Source organism: Cadophora gregata (assembly GCF_030347475.1).
Source record: "Cadophora gregata isolate MNR1 chromosome Unknown scaffold_5, whole genome shotgun sequence".
NCBI lineage: Eukaryota > Fungi > Ascomycota > Leotiomycetes > Helotiales > Ploettnerulaceae > Cadophora > Cadophora gregata.
The window spans coordinates 2,807,085-2,821,119 of NW_026695928.1; the positions used below are offsets into that span (position 1 = coordinate 2,807,085).

Sequence of the window (14,035 nt, forward strand, 5' to 3'; positions counted from 1 at the left end):
GTGCTGTCAGATGCAGAATGCGGAACGCGAACGCCGGGTGATGGTGGGGTCGTGAGGATCAGCATGAGCGAGGAGCCTGAGCATCATCCATGGCATATATCAATGTTCTGTCTTTGCCTTAGGAAATTGCTAAACTCGCAAGTATTGGAAAGCTATATTACATGTAGCTTGGGCCTCTCGCTCTTGTAAAGTCATCGAGGTGAACCACTTCTTCGCTTCGACGACCATGTCCAAATAAAAAAAAACCTCGAAACCATACGAGGTGCTTTTTCAACGTCCATCTCCAGCACAATAAAATTCACCAGGCGTTGACTCCCTGGTTCGAGCAATGAAGCCACAAGAAAACTTCAATGGCCAGTAACCAGATCCATGCAATCGACAGGTCGAGAAGCACGGGATGCCAAGGATGTACCTCCAGAATCTGGAAAAGAAATTCGCTACGGTTCAAGCTCCTATTTAGGATTCATATCTTCGTTCGTTGACCAAAGTCACGGGTCCAAATAACATATTCTGACCAACTAGAAGATATCACAAGCATCGAGCGCTGGACTAGGCAAGCTCAGCCGCAAGCACCAACTCGGAGCTTACTGTGACAACCCGCTCAGCTCTCATGATGAGGGAAACTCCACGTACCGAAGCCGTGACTTAAATTCAGCTACGATGACATCGAGTATTCATACTTCATTCTCACCATCTTCTCTTCTGCCAGCAAATCGAATATTTTCCCGATCGGAATCGTGATATATCAACCACGTGATCATCTCTCTTTTGATCATCACTTAGCCAGAATCTGCTCTGCTCTGCACGAATCGGAACCCCTCCGGCTGTAGTTACTCCAACAGAATTCTCCAGGTCTCACTTTCAAGGAGGTCTAAAACACCGCACCTTCTGATCCTCCAGCGCCACATTCGGGTCATCCTTCCCTCCTCCCTTGCCCTTTTCCATCTCCCAAGCGGAACATCCATTCCGCAACGCATCTTGGCGCTATTAGATTCGTGGAGTAGGGAATCTTCCGATACACAACAGTGTGACCGTGCTATACTCCGACTCGTATTTTTAGGATTTTGGAAATTGGATCGGTGACGGGGGAGGGAGGAATGTAAGAATACGATGCACTGTTTCGGAGCTGGATGGGGAGCGATGGAGAGGAGGATGGATATAAAACCTTGGAGTTCCAGAATATGGCGATAAGTTTTTTGACTGTACCTTTGAACAGAGACCAAGGAAAAAATAAGTGATACTCGAATTCTTCTAGAACGACCAAAAACAGCAGCAAAATGCAGTTCAACTCCCTTCTCTTCCTCACCACCCTCCTGACCAGCGTTCTAGCTTCTCCAACACCAGCTGGTAACCCAATCTCTCTCCTGACATTTCCCAACCCGACAATCCCCTTTCACATATCCCTTTCCCCGTCTCCTTCAGCTCCAATATTCTCATCTAACACCGTTCCCAAAACTCAGAAATCGAATTCCGCGCCCTCTGCAAATTTCCAAAATGTACCGCCTTCTGCGAAGATAAAACGTAGGTATTCTTTATAATCTGCTTGGAGTACTGGAAAATAATGACTTGGTATAGACCATACGATTGCTGCGTGGACTACATTCGTGATCCGTGCTGGGGGCACTATCTCAAGGATGTGTCGAAGTAAATTTTGGACAATAGACTTAAAGAGAAGCTACTTCTTGGACCGAAGAACTTTGATGCTGAAGTGAGAAGCAGGAGAGAATGAGAAGCCGGAGAAATTCAGAAGAATTTTGTTCCACTTTCCTGTTGACCCATTCGTTTACAGTATGCTGCGTTCGTGCTATTCTCTCTATCTCTTCTCCACTTTGTCTAAACCGAGTTCCTGTATCTTGAAAGGAAGCTCAATACTACCAATTTCACAGTCCCAAGTGAGCATAACCCTTTCCCAATAAGCAGCCACTCTACAACTACCTCACAAGAATGCCTTCATCCAGACCCTACTTCGAAGTCTCACCACCCTCAGCGGTAATTTCCTCATTCGGCAATTGTGAGCAAGGATCTCTAAAATACTGTGCATTGCAGAGATATGTGATCCTGAATGAAAAACTTCTGTCAGCTCTCCAAGTTTCACACCCACAACTCCAAGAACCCACACCCCTTCTCCTCAAACCCCAATTCGCATGAAGCCAGCTCTAAGGTTCACACGGTAGACAGAAAACTCGTCAAAATAAGACAGGCAAACTCACTCAGGACACTTCTCACACCGACATTTACATTCAAAATCATCCGGACCCTTACATTTCTCCAGCGGTGGGTACTTTGGGACCTGATGGTCGGCGCAGGGATCGCGGACGTAGACTACACAGCAATTGAATGGGCTTTTAGGTTGGTTATGTTAGTGTTGACAACACCACTTCTTGATAGTTTGTGAGGAACAAGAGTGAATGAAGGCACGAGGAGTAGATTAAGGAGGAGGAAACGTACGTTCCATCAGGGCAAAAAGATGTACAGAATGGTTTTCTGCAGATGCTGGGCTTGATTGCTAAGAATGCTTGTCAGCGACTCTCCTCTCCACTTCAGTCTGGTGTTATGATATTTTGCTGAGATGAGTAGGTTGAGATGTAGATAAGTGACAAAAGGCGAGAACGACATGGAGGAAAAGGGACAGAACATACCAGCAGGCAACGCACTCCCCGAAACAGTATTGACGGCGAACAACAAGCTCGCCGTCGCAGTCGCCAGCATAGATGAGATGAGCATCTTTAGATATTTCTCTCTAAATTGTATCCTAGAGCTGTCTTGAGCCGGGGTATGGTCAAGTTGACGTCGTTGAGTAATGAGATCTAAGTCCCGTGTGAAGTCAAGTGGAATGCAAGGTGTAATGTAGGAGCGGGAAGCTCATATAAATATGTATAAATAGCTTTCCTAGAAGCTAAGGTTGGACAAGACTCCAACACCCAATCCGGCGATGTACACCTGATCACCGATTCATTCACCCATCCAGCTACCAACACTCCCCTAGGTACCGGGAGATCTGGCTGTACCCCACCAACTCACGCCGAGAAATCTGAAAAACCAATGAGCGAAGGAAGAAAGGTAGCAAGCCAGCTCGATTCGATTTGGTTCAATCGAAATAAGTAGCCAACTAATGGGGTAACACAAGACCTACTTCGCCAAGATCACTCACATTCCAACCTAATTCCGAGCTTAGATGCAAACAAAAAGGATTGATTGGTCTTCTTTGCTTTAGTCCATAGATCATCATGTTAGCCAGTGCCTTTCAGAAAGAAAACCTTCCATATTATACCGTCTCCAAAAATAGACATATCTCGGAAGCAGCCGCACCTGAAATCCTCTCCCTTCCAAAAATCCACCAATAGCTTTACCACCACCTCTTCCAATCCAAGAGAACAGCACGCTCCCCAAATCATCAGCCAAATCCCCAAATACGAGCTCCTATCACATCTCATCTCAACCAGCTGGTGAATCGAAAAAGGGGGTAAAGTCTGTTCTTCCTATGAACTCACCTGATGGACTCGCTTATGGTGCCAAGGGTGCCACAAGGCGGTTGAAGTGCGCGAGCGGATTCAGCCTTACATGAACCTTGTCCTGTAGTGTAGAGTGAGCCGCCTGGATGTCGGTGAGTGGAGAGGAGGAGCGAGAATGATGGTGGAAGCGAACAGAGGATGACCCGATGGCTTGCCTTGGTTTACTTGCTTGCTTGCTTGTGCGGAGGGTAGGGACGGAGTGCGGAGGGGTGGGTAGGAGCACGGATTCGGTGATTTTAAGGGTACGTGTACTTAATCGTACAGAGAGGTGCCTTGAGAGTGAGGCCACTTGGCCTGTTGGGAACTTTGGTGTAAGAAGGGAAGGAAGAGTAACAGAGGGGACGTGAATAGATATGAAGCAAAAATGGGAAGGGATACATCATGCCTTCCAATGCTCTCCTGTTAAATCCATGTACGTAGGTACCCATGTTCTGCGACCATCTCCCAACTCCAGTCTATGCACAAGGAACTCCAGCTCAATATGGCACCAAGAAAGGACAAATCAGACATATATCCCATCTACCTCAACCAGCTTCTCCCCTCCCTCCTCCTCCCAACTAGAAACCACGCACAGCTAGCCCAACACATCCCAATCCCAATCCAGCTATACGCCGGCATCCTCCAACCCGCCATAATCGGCAATATGAATGCTGCCCTTGGCACGAACAGAAACGTACTCGTCAGTGGACTTGTAGCTCTCGTAAGAGCCATTGTACCCCAGAAGACAGCCCACGAGCCAAGACCACCACATACGACCATCAGCCAGTGGAAGAAGACGTCTAAGAAATAGCAGTTCCGCCAGATGTTTGTGACTTCGCCGGAGAGGATGACGATGGGTGTGAATATGAGAATGGAGAGGATGGAGGTGTAGTGAAGGAGACGCCAGTAGGCACGATTTTCCTCGCGGGAGCCAGAGAAGTCGACAGCAGATGATGAGTTTGGGAATGCGCCGAGCAGGTCACCTTGTGGTATCAATTGGGCGACTAGTGCTTTATAGGTACGTTGTAATTGGACTGGATAGAGTGCGACGAAGATAGAAGAGAAGACTCCTGCGACGATGCTTTCCCATGTCACACGAACATTGGGACGAATCGTTGCGACGAGAAGTGTAAGTGTTGCCGTAAGAGTAGAGGAGATGGTTCCGACGCTGTGAGGTGTTTGGGCTAGGAAGTAGGTGAAGAGTAAGGAGAAAGGTACGATTGCGATCCGAGCGAGGACATAGATGGGTAGTTGGGCATAGGCGAAAGATAGGTTTGAGAGGCAGACTTTGGCGACAAATATGATGGCGCAGGGAAGGACAGTCTTCACGACTTGGAGGTCGAACTCGAAGAATCCTCCTCCAGCTATTCCCCCACTGTGGTATGAAGCCCAACGCCTGATAGAGCTAAGAATCCCCGTGTTCTTCCCCAAGCCACGAAATCCAGGAGAAGAAGGTTGTAAAGGTCTCGAAGGAGCAATTCCTCCAGACAGTCCAGCCGTAATCAACCACGGACTGACCCATCTCGTAATATACGCACTGAGCAGAATCCAGCAATGTGTCATGAGCATCTCGATGAGTGTCGTAGTTAGAGGATAGGGGAACTTATACACGCCGGCTATTAAAGACATCAGCTTTGTATGTGATGTGTAGTTTTCTTGCAGGTACCCACTCCACAGGATAATGCGATTCATGATCGTAAGACCGATCTGACAACCTCCTAGCCACAGCACCAGGACCCCGATATATATCTGCCATCCTAGAGGAGTGTTGAAGAAGAAGTGGCCCATTCCACCTCCATAGATCAACCATCTCCAGCCTGTGGGCTTCCCTCCTTGTTCATGCGACAGGAAAGGCTGCCGTGACGACATAGGTGTGTCTCCCCAGTCATCATCGTCTGTTTCTGAAGCTGAAGGATTGGAATCTGAATGTCGTCTGCGGAAGGGGGAAGGGGATCGTGAGAGATTGATTAGGGGAATGGATGTTTGTGGTTTGGAGTTGTAGGAGGACATTCTGGATCTGGGTGGGTCGTCCGTATCGATACTGCCAGTGGAGCTGCTCTTTCGGTGGTTGGATTTTGGCTTGTCGCCAGAAATGAGATACTGAAGGGCGGGCTTGAAAGGATTTGGCGTATCGATGTTGCGAGGGGAGAACATTGGTTCTGAAGGATAGCTCGTTCGTGGAGAGAGTGAGCAAATAAATGTCCCTCAGTTCTAACACATGCTTGGGACGATGCAATTGCTGATAATGTGCAATCGAGTTTGTCGCTCGAGCTTGCACTTCTATTGTCGACAGGATCTAATTTTGTGTTTTCGTTGTCGAGGGCTGTCGCTGTCGTTGAAGTCGGTCAGTATCGTTGTGCCGCCGCCTGACAGCTTGCGTGGATGAAGCTGTCTCGCCGTGACGATGCATGTGCACCCTTGAGAAGATCCGCTCAGACACCGGCGCGTCAATGTGCCAAGCCCGCGACTTTTGATTGGCTAATCAGATTACATAATCCTTCAAGGTTGACCTTCAAAATATCGAGCCACTGTAGTTACTCACTTCTCTCTCCAGTTCTTCCCATCTTCGTCTGTTGAGGACCAAATTAAATAGCCAATTGCTGCTATGGCTTTCCTACTCTCCAGCCTGCGGCGAACTGGGCCAAAAATCACCAACGATTTCTTCATCTGCCAACGCTGTCTCCGGCAAAGCCCCTCCATTCTGTCGAAAGTCAAGACACCCGGCAAGTTGAACTTGTCCCGGAGCATTCGATTCAACAGCAACACTGCTTTCGCAGATGCAGCGGCAAGCAAGAAGTCGCCCTTGAGTAACCTCAGCGAGACGATATATATCTCGAAGAAAGCTGCAGAGAAGGCGGCGCAGGAGGCGAGGAGAGGTGCTTCGGAAGGAAAGAAGGGTTTTTGGCCGGAGACTTCGAGTAATGCTGTTGGATACTGGCTGTTAGCTTCGGCGGGGAGTGTGTTCGGTATTGTGGTGTTTGGTGGATTGACGAGGTTGACGGAGTCTGGGTAGGCACTGTTCTTGCCCTCAAGCACCGTCACTGGAAGCATTGGCTAATCCCTTCCACAGTCTCAGCATAACAGAATGGCGTCCTGTAACTGGGTCTCTCCCCCCTCTCTCCCAGGAAGATTGGGACTCCGAATTCAGCAAATACCGCGCCTCTCCCGAATTCAAGCTCCTCAATCCACACATGACCCTCGCCGAGTTCAAAAAGATCTACTTCATGGAATGGGGCCACCGCCTCTGGGGCCGCTTCGTAGGGCTCTCCTTCGTTCTCCCCGCCATATACTTCGTCTCTCGAGGCAAATTATCTAGAAACATGTCCCTACGCCTCCTCGGTATAAGCGGTTTGATAGCAGGACAAGGAGCATTAGGATGGTACATGGTAAAAAGCGGACTCAAAGACGACCTATTCGCACCTGGCTCTCATCCCCGAGTAAGCCAGTATAGACTCACAGCACACCTCGGCGCCGCCTTCATATGCTACACAGCCATGCTCTGGAACGGCCTCTCCATCCTCCGCACCAACACGCACCTCTCACACCCCGTCCACGCTCACGCACAACTCACACACCTCCTCTCCTCCACCCTCTCCCCCTTCCGCAAATCCGTCGCCGGCCTCGCCCTCCTCGTCTTCACAACCGCCATGTCCGGCGGCCTCGTAGCTGGCCTCGATGCCGGCCTAATCTACAACGAATTCCCACGCATGGGCGTCGGTCTCCACCCTCCTAAATCCGAACTCCTCGACCCCTTCTACAGCCACCGCCCCGACCAATCCGACATCGTCTGGCGGAACATGCTCGAGAACCCCAGTACAGTACAACTCGACCACCGTGCTCTCGCAACAACGACATTCACCGCCGTGCTGGCACTATGGGCATACACGCGTCTGAATCGCAAAGTGCGATCCGCACTCCCTAATTCCGCGAGGAAAGGTATGCTGGGTGTTGTGCATTTGTTGATGGTGCAGGTTGCGCTAGGGATCAGCACGTTGATATATATGGTTCCTGTTCCGCTCGCGGCGGCGCATCAGGCGGGGAGTTTAGCGCTTTTGACTGGGGTTTTAGTTCTTGGTGGGAGGGTCTGGGTTCCAAGGGCGACGATGAGGTTGTTGGAGAAGAGGGTAAAGGGTTTGAGTGCTGTGAAAGGCGTGCAGGGTGGGAGGATGGCGGCGGGGTTCGGGAAGGAGGCTGTTAAGGCGGATTTGGGGGCTTTGAGGAGGAGTGGGCCGCCTGCTCGGGGGTTGGCGGGGAGTTCCTAGGGTGTGTATGATGGATGTGTATATAGAGGAAGTGGGCGGTTAGGAGGTGTACTGTACTGCATTGTACTGTATTTTAGCGGCATAAACGATGGCGTTAGATAGATATCCATTCTGGGATATAATTCTCAGCTCTACAAATTTACTTTTTTGTTCTCAAGTGTTCTTGAAAGTCATGTAATGACCCTGCGACTTATCAATTGGTCCACCAACGCATTATGAAAGTCCTTCTTCCACGGGTTGTCTTAAGATTCTGGCCTCGGTTACGGTCCAAGAATGTCAACAAGCCACTCTCAACATGTCACCCACTCTCGTCATGTCATATCACAAGTGTCGCTTGCGAAAATCAATACTTCAAAGGAAAAGACTCTCACGATATTATCACATCACAAATTCGTGCATTCATCTCAAATCATATCAAAAAGTCCTCAACAAACTCCATAACATGCATGACATGACATGCAATCTACCATCTACTTATGAGCTGTGCCAAACCGCAAAGTCAGCATGATTCCCAAAGCAAGACCCGCAACACCAACACCAACACCAGCACCCACTCCCAGCGTTTCCCCAAGATTCAGCGCACCAAAAAGCGAAGAACTAGAATCAGAGTACTTACGAATACCCTCCACCTCAACAGGCTGCACGCCCACCTCCTCCGCCACCAACTTCTCCTTCTTGGCACTCGTATCCTCCTTCATGAAAGGGAACGCCAACACCTCCTTAATCGAGTAATTATCCGTCAAGAACATAACCAAGCGATCGATACCCATTCCCCAGCCTCCAGTAGGCGGGAGGCCATACTCCAGACTCTGGCAGAAATTCTCATCAATCATTTGCGCCTCGTCGTCGCCCTGGTCCTTCTGTCTAGCCTGCTCCTCGAAGCGCAGGCGTTGGTCGAAGGGGTCGTTTAATTCCGTGTAGGCGTTGACGATCTCCTTCTTGCAGACGAAGGCTTCGAAGCGTTCGCAGAGACCGGGGTTGCTGCGGTGGTACTTGGCGAGGGGAGACATCATTTGGGGGTGGCCTGTGATGAAAGTTGGGTTGATGCAGGTTTCCTCGATGAATTCGCCGACGAGCTTGTCGAGCATGCGTGCATTGGTTAGGGGTGGCGAGCAGTCGACCTTCATCTTCTTGAGGACGCGGCGGAAGAACTCGTTGGTTTCTTGGGTGTGGAGTTGATCCCCTGATTGATGATTAGTTTGTTTCTCATTATGGTGGATGTGTTGTGAAGGTTCTGAAGTTTCAAATCTTACCAGGTGGGAAATTTTCGCCTGTGGCTTCCTCCAGAGCCGGAATCATCTCAACACGACGCCAAGGAGCCGCCCAGTTGACCTCGCTAGATCATGAATCAGTATAGAACTCCAGGCAAAGCAGAACGCTGCACTTACTACTCTTCTCCAGACTGGGTGTGGTACTTGGTGGTAGTACCTCCAGTAATGTGCTTAACGAGACCCGAGACCAACTCTTCAGTCATATCCATGATATCATAGACATCAGCATAGGCCATATAGAACTCGCAAGTAGTGAACTCAGGGTTGTGAGTAAGATCGATGCCCTCATTTCTGAATTGACGACCCATCTCATAGACACGGTTGAGACCACCAACCACAAGCATCTTGAGGTACAATTCTGGCGCAACACGCATGAACATATCCATATTCAAGTCATTGTGGTGAGTCTTGAAAGGCTTGGCAGTTGCTCCTCCTGCAATGGGGTTCATCATTGGGGTCTCAACCTCAACGAATTCCTGCTCATCAAAGTATCTGCGGATATAGCTGATCATCTTGGAGCGAGTAATGAAGACGTTTCGAGTAGGTTGATTCATGATCAGATCGAGGTAGCGCTTGCGATGACGTTGCTCCTGGTCCTTGAAACCATAGTACTCGTCTGGAAGCTGGTGAAGACATGGTGTGAGCAGGATTATCTCCGTGGCAAAGATAGATAGTTCTCCCTCCTCGCCCTTCTCAATCTTGCTCTTTGGTGCCGTACGTCCCGGGTATCCAACTATGCCAATAATGTCTCCGCGACGGAGATGCTCATGCTGTTGCTCGAATGGAACTCCATCTGCCTTGGCCTCCTGCACTTGACACATAACCTGAACCTTGACGCCTGAATCTACAACATCGTAGAATACCAGCTTATTTCCTGATGCGCGCTTGTTGAAGATTCTAGCACCGATTCTGATCTCAACATCCTTCTTGTGCTCGCCCGACTTGAGGGACCCGTAATCCTTGACAAAATCCTGCAGCTTGTATGTAACATTGAACTTGTGAGGGTATGGATTGGGTTCCTTGGTCTTGCGGAGCTTCTCGATGGCACGCGATCGAATCTCGAAATATTGCTACCCCGCTGTCAGTTATGCCCCGCATTGAAATGCGCGTAGAAAAAGCCGAGGGGGATTTTGTATACGTTTGGATTCAATTCCTTCTCGTCAGCTTCGGCATTGGTCTTCTTGACTGCCGCTGGCTTGGGTGGCGCTGCAGCAGCCTTCTTAAGTCTCTCCTCTTCCTTCTGGCGATTCTTCTGGCGCTTCTTGAGTTCGGACTTGGAGACGCGTTCGCCGGTAACCTCGTCCAAATGAAGATTGGCTACGACCTCGGTGGGAGGAGCGGAAGCTTCTTGTGCGTCCGCCATGATTGCGATTTTTAGTTGTTGTGTACGAGTATTGGAGGTAAGAGGGACGAGACGAAATGGCGGGGTTGAAGTTTTGGAATTTATCTCATGGTGGGGTGAGTCACGAGGTTCTGCCGATTGATCGAGTCAGATCTGTGGCTCATCGACGCCATCAACATCATAACAACATCAATTTTTGATGTAAATGCATTATTTTAAAGTTCTGGATGGCACAATTGCAATTTCAACCATTTGATCTTACTTTGCTTAAATAGACGAGATTTGCATCCCAAAACTATACAATCTTGCCAACACAGAGCTGGTTTTCCCAGCTGTCTCCATAGACCAAAACACAAGCTAGTACTTACAATTGCGTCCAAACACTTGCTGCACCTCATTGGGACAATTGACTTTGTTCTATCACAAGTCAATTGTGATTATACTATATTTATTCTGAGCCATATGAAGAAAAAATCTGAATCCCGATTATTGCCTGAGTAAAGGGACAAGCGTTCGCAGAACCCCCTCCGAGCTATCTTAACGTTCGCCGTTCAATGCAGTGATAGGCTTGCAAAAGCTAATGCGAAGAACAGCAACAAGGCAAATCCACATCTCTCCAGTTGAGTCCATGGTCCGGAGTATATGGCGTGCCTGACGAAGAACATTTAATCATTTTCTTCAATGACTACCAGAACTACATTTTACTGCTTGTTACTGTACTAGACCAAATCTGATCAACACATGATAGTCACAGCGAGAAACATTCATGACATCTTTCGGGTCCTGATGGCAAGGGATATGCACGCAGCAGAATTTGAGATCAGGGACTCTCGAATTAGGTGGCTGCTGAGAACAAGGTACAGGACGAGACTGGCTAGCGATAGCTGTACTCGCCAATTTTATACTGACAATCAACCCTCATCGACCTTGCTCACTCCACGATTTTCTAGGTTGCTCTACTGCTCAAATCCACTTCGCAAACAGCTCAGATCACCAGAAACGCGCCTCAAAACGCCGTAACTGAAAACTAATTGCCTGATCTACAAGCATCTCAACAAGCTCCACGTCCTACATCGCTAATCCATCCCACCACAACACAACAAACATCTCCCAGAAATCTCTCTTCACGTCTCCTCTGCAACAACCTCCTCAATCGCCTCCCTCAAAATCCTTATACCCTCCGCCATATCCTCCTTCGTAATATTCAACGGCGGAATGAACCTCAACGTATCATAAATACTCGTCGTCAACACCAACATATCCTTCTCCAAACACTTCTGCTGAATCTTCCCCGCATAACCCTTCCCCGGCGCACACTCCATCGCCAACATCAATCCCAACCCCCTAACATCATACACCACCTTCCCCAACCTTCCATCATCCCTAACCTCCTCCAACGCACCTCTCAACTCCTTTCCCCTCACCTCCACATTCTCAAGCACCTTCTCCTCCTTAAACGCCTTCAGGACCGCCACCCCCGCCGCACAAGACACCGCGTTCCCCGCATACGTGCCGCCCATCGACCCAGGCTTCTGACAATCCATCAGCTCCTTCCGTGAGACAATAGCAGACAGCGGGAACCCATTCGCAATCCCCTTCGCCATGATCATGATATCAGGACGAACACCATAATGCTCCACAGCAAACATCTTGCCCGTTCTTCCAAACCCACACTGCACCTCATCCACCACCATCAAAATACCATTCTTATCGCAAATCTCGCGGACTTTTTCAAGATAGCCCTTAGGAGGAGGCACGTACCCGCCCTCACCAAGGACAGTCTCAATGAAAATGGCTGCCGTGTCTGAGGGGGCGGATTCGCGCTTGAGGAGTAGCTCCAGTTGCAGGACGGGGTCCATGCAGCAGTTATTGAAGTTGAATTTGTTGTTTGAGTGCGCGGAGATGGAGCATTGTGCGCAGTAGGGGAAGGGGACGGAGAAGACTCCGGGCATGAGGGGCGCGTAGTTCTCGCCGTAGATGGTTTTGGAGCGGGTCATGGCCATGGTGCCGAAGGTGCGGCCGTGGTAGGAGCCTTGCATTACGATGATATTTTGTTTTTTAGTTGCCTGGTTGATTGTCAGTAAGTATCTATCTATCTATTTCCAGCCCAGTACTTCGAGAGCAAAGTGGAACACATATCATATCATCTGGGCTATAATCTCAAGACACTGATCTTGATCATGATCCTATCCTTGAGATTCAGATCACGAAACAGTCCAGGAGAGCAGATAGAGAAAGCACGCAAACACAAAGCCAAAAGGAGGAACCAAGACAAAACACCCTCAGCAAAAGTCCACTCACATGCCTCGCAACCTTAACCGCCGCCTCCACCGCCTCACTCCCCGAATTCCAAAAGAAAAACGTATCCAGCGACCTGTCCGGCATAACCGGCAACAACCCCTCCACCAGATCCAAATACGGCTTCTGAAACGCAATGTTGACCTGTCCATGCACCAGCGTCCCAACTTGCTTCTGTGCCGCTGCCGTAACGCCAGGATGACAGTGCCCGAGATTCGTGACGCCTATCCCGGATGTGAAGTCCAAGAGGCGTCGCCCGGAGGTGGTGGTTACGTGGGAACCGGACCCAGAGAGAAGGACTTCGGGGGTGAGGCGCCCGATGCCTTTGGCGATGTGGAGGGTGCCGAATTGGGCGAGTTTGGAGAGGGGGGGCATGGTGGTGGTGGTGGTGGTAATGATACTACCAAGAAAATCAGAGGGTGTTGATCGAGAAATATGGAGGTTTGAAGTGCAAGTGGCGGTGGTTGCGTAAGTCACGATTCTGAGGCTCCTGGAGCGAATACGTACCCAGAGATAAGAGCAAACGGCAGGATGACCTAGAGGACGATGAGCTTCAGAGGATGCCGGCGTCCTGAGATATGAACCTATTTGAGAAGGTTCCACTTAGTCAGTCAGATGTCAATGTCTTGCAATGAAACGTAACCTGTCATTGACTTTTGGTGTTAATGTCCGTGAACAAAGAACATACAACGGGAAGGAGTTCCACGGACCACGGATGATGCCCAGACATCATGTTTTAGTGGGGTCAACCTTTAAAATATGGAGCTGCATGGCTGATTGACCAATCAAAGCGAGCACATATGTCATAGGGCGGAAAATCTTGGCGGTGTATCTAAATAACCTGGAAGCTTAAACATTGTTATCAGTTTCCTACATTATTTCTTCCATTGTCTCGACAAGGGAGCAAGCTTTAAGGTATCATTCAAAGTATACTTCAGATTAGTCAAGTCCTTGATCCCAAAAACAAAAAAAAGCTTCACAGATAGATTTCGACCTGTTCCGTTTACGATCGTCTTTACTCCTGATTCTCTCCCCTGCTTGCCTTGAAGCTATCACAGTAAGTCTGTCTTCATTCTCAAGTTAAAAACAAGTCAAGTCCAAAATTCATCCATGTTTTGCATCCAATATCTTCGAGTTTCATTCATCTGTTTACTAACTGCATCGTGGTATCAGAACCCAATCCCCGCCTCAAAGCAGGCAACCTTTTTTCAAGAACCAGTATCTTGAGATATCATTCTAGAAATGCATATCCCAATCCCATACAACCCTTTTCTCCTTGACCGCTTGCACCTAGAATCCCTCATCATGCATAAATCTAATCCAAAAACCAACCCAACCCAACCATTTACGAAAATATTTGAAATACCTCCC

General features: G+C 49.0%; 5 protein-coding genes across 5 annotated transcripts; 1 reads left to right on the plus strand and 4 right to left on the minus strand.

Moving 5' to 3' along the window:
- Window positions 1-1,961: 1,961 nt before the first annotated feature.
- On the minus strand, window positions 1,962-2,724 carry ONS95_011695 (uncharacterized protein; the record flags this gene model as incomplete). Its single annotated transcript, XM_058505322.1, has 4 exons — window positions 1,962-2,058; window positions 2,211-2,342; window positions 2,449-2,506; window positions 2,640-2,724. The coding sequence occupies 4 exons, from the start codon at window positions 2,722-2,724 to the stop codon at window positions 1,962-1,964; spliced, it is 372 nt and encodes a 123-aa protein (XP_058359879.1).
- A 1,307-nt stretch (window positions 2,725-4,031) lies between these two features.
- ONS95_011696 (uncharacterized protein) lies at window positions 4,032-5,645 on the minus strand (the record flags this gene model as incomplete). Its single annotated transcript, XM_058505323.1, has 2 exons — window positions 4,032-5,107; window positions 5,162-5,645. The coding sequence occupies 2 exons, from the start codon at window positions 5,643-5,645 to the stop codon at window positions 4,032-4,034; spliced, it is 1,560 nt and encodes a 519-aa protein (XP_058359880.1).
- A 451-nt stretch (window positions 5,646-6,096) lies between these two features.
- On the plus strand, window positions 6,097-7,753 carry COX15 (Cytochrome c oxidase assembly protein cox15; the record flags this gene model as incomplete). The annotated part of the gene is made up of 2 exons (XM_058505324.1): window positions 6,097-6,500; window positions 6,562-7,753. 2 exons carry the CDS (start codon window positions 6,097-6,099, stop codon window positions 7,751-7,753), a joined length of 1,596 nt encoding a protein of 531 aa, XP_058359881.1.
- Window positions 7,754-7,936: 183 nt separating this feature from the next.
- Window positions 7,937-10,913, minus strand: KRS1_3 (lysyl-tRNA synthetase). Its single transcript, XM_058505325.1, has 5 exons — window positions 10,163-10,913; window positions 9,142-10,094; window positions 9,007-9,089; window positions 8,370-8,936; window positions 7,937-8,234 (listed from the first exon to the last, which is right to left on the minus strand). The coding sequence occupies exons 1-5, from the start codon at window positions 10,385-10,387 to the stop codon at window positions 8,224-8,226; spliced, it is 1,839 nt and encodes a 612-aa protein (XP_058359882.1). The 5' UTR covers window positions 10,388-10,913; the 3' UTR covers window positions 7,937-8,223.
- A 577-nt stretch (window positions 10,914-11,490) lies between these two features.
- ONS95_011699 (uncharacterized protein) lies at window positions 11,491-13,345 on the minus strand (the record flags this gene model as incomplete). Its single annotated transcript, XM_058505326.1, has 3 exons — window positions 13,172-13,345; window positions 12,668-13,064; window positions 11,491-12,432 (listed from the first exon to the last, which is right to left on the minus strand). Exons 2-3 carry the CDS (start codon window positions 13,037-13,039, stop codon window positions 11,491-11,493), a joined length of 1,314 nt encoding a protein of 437 aa, XP_058359883.1. The 5' UTR covers window positions 13,040-13,064; window positions 13,172-13,345.
- Between the last annotated feature and the right edge of the window lie 690 nt (window positions 13,346-14,035).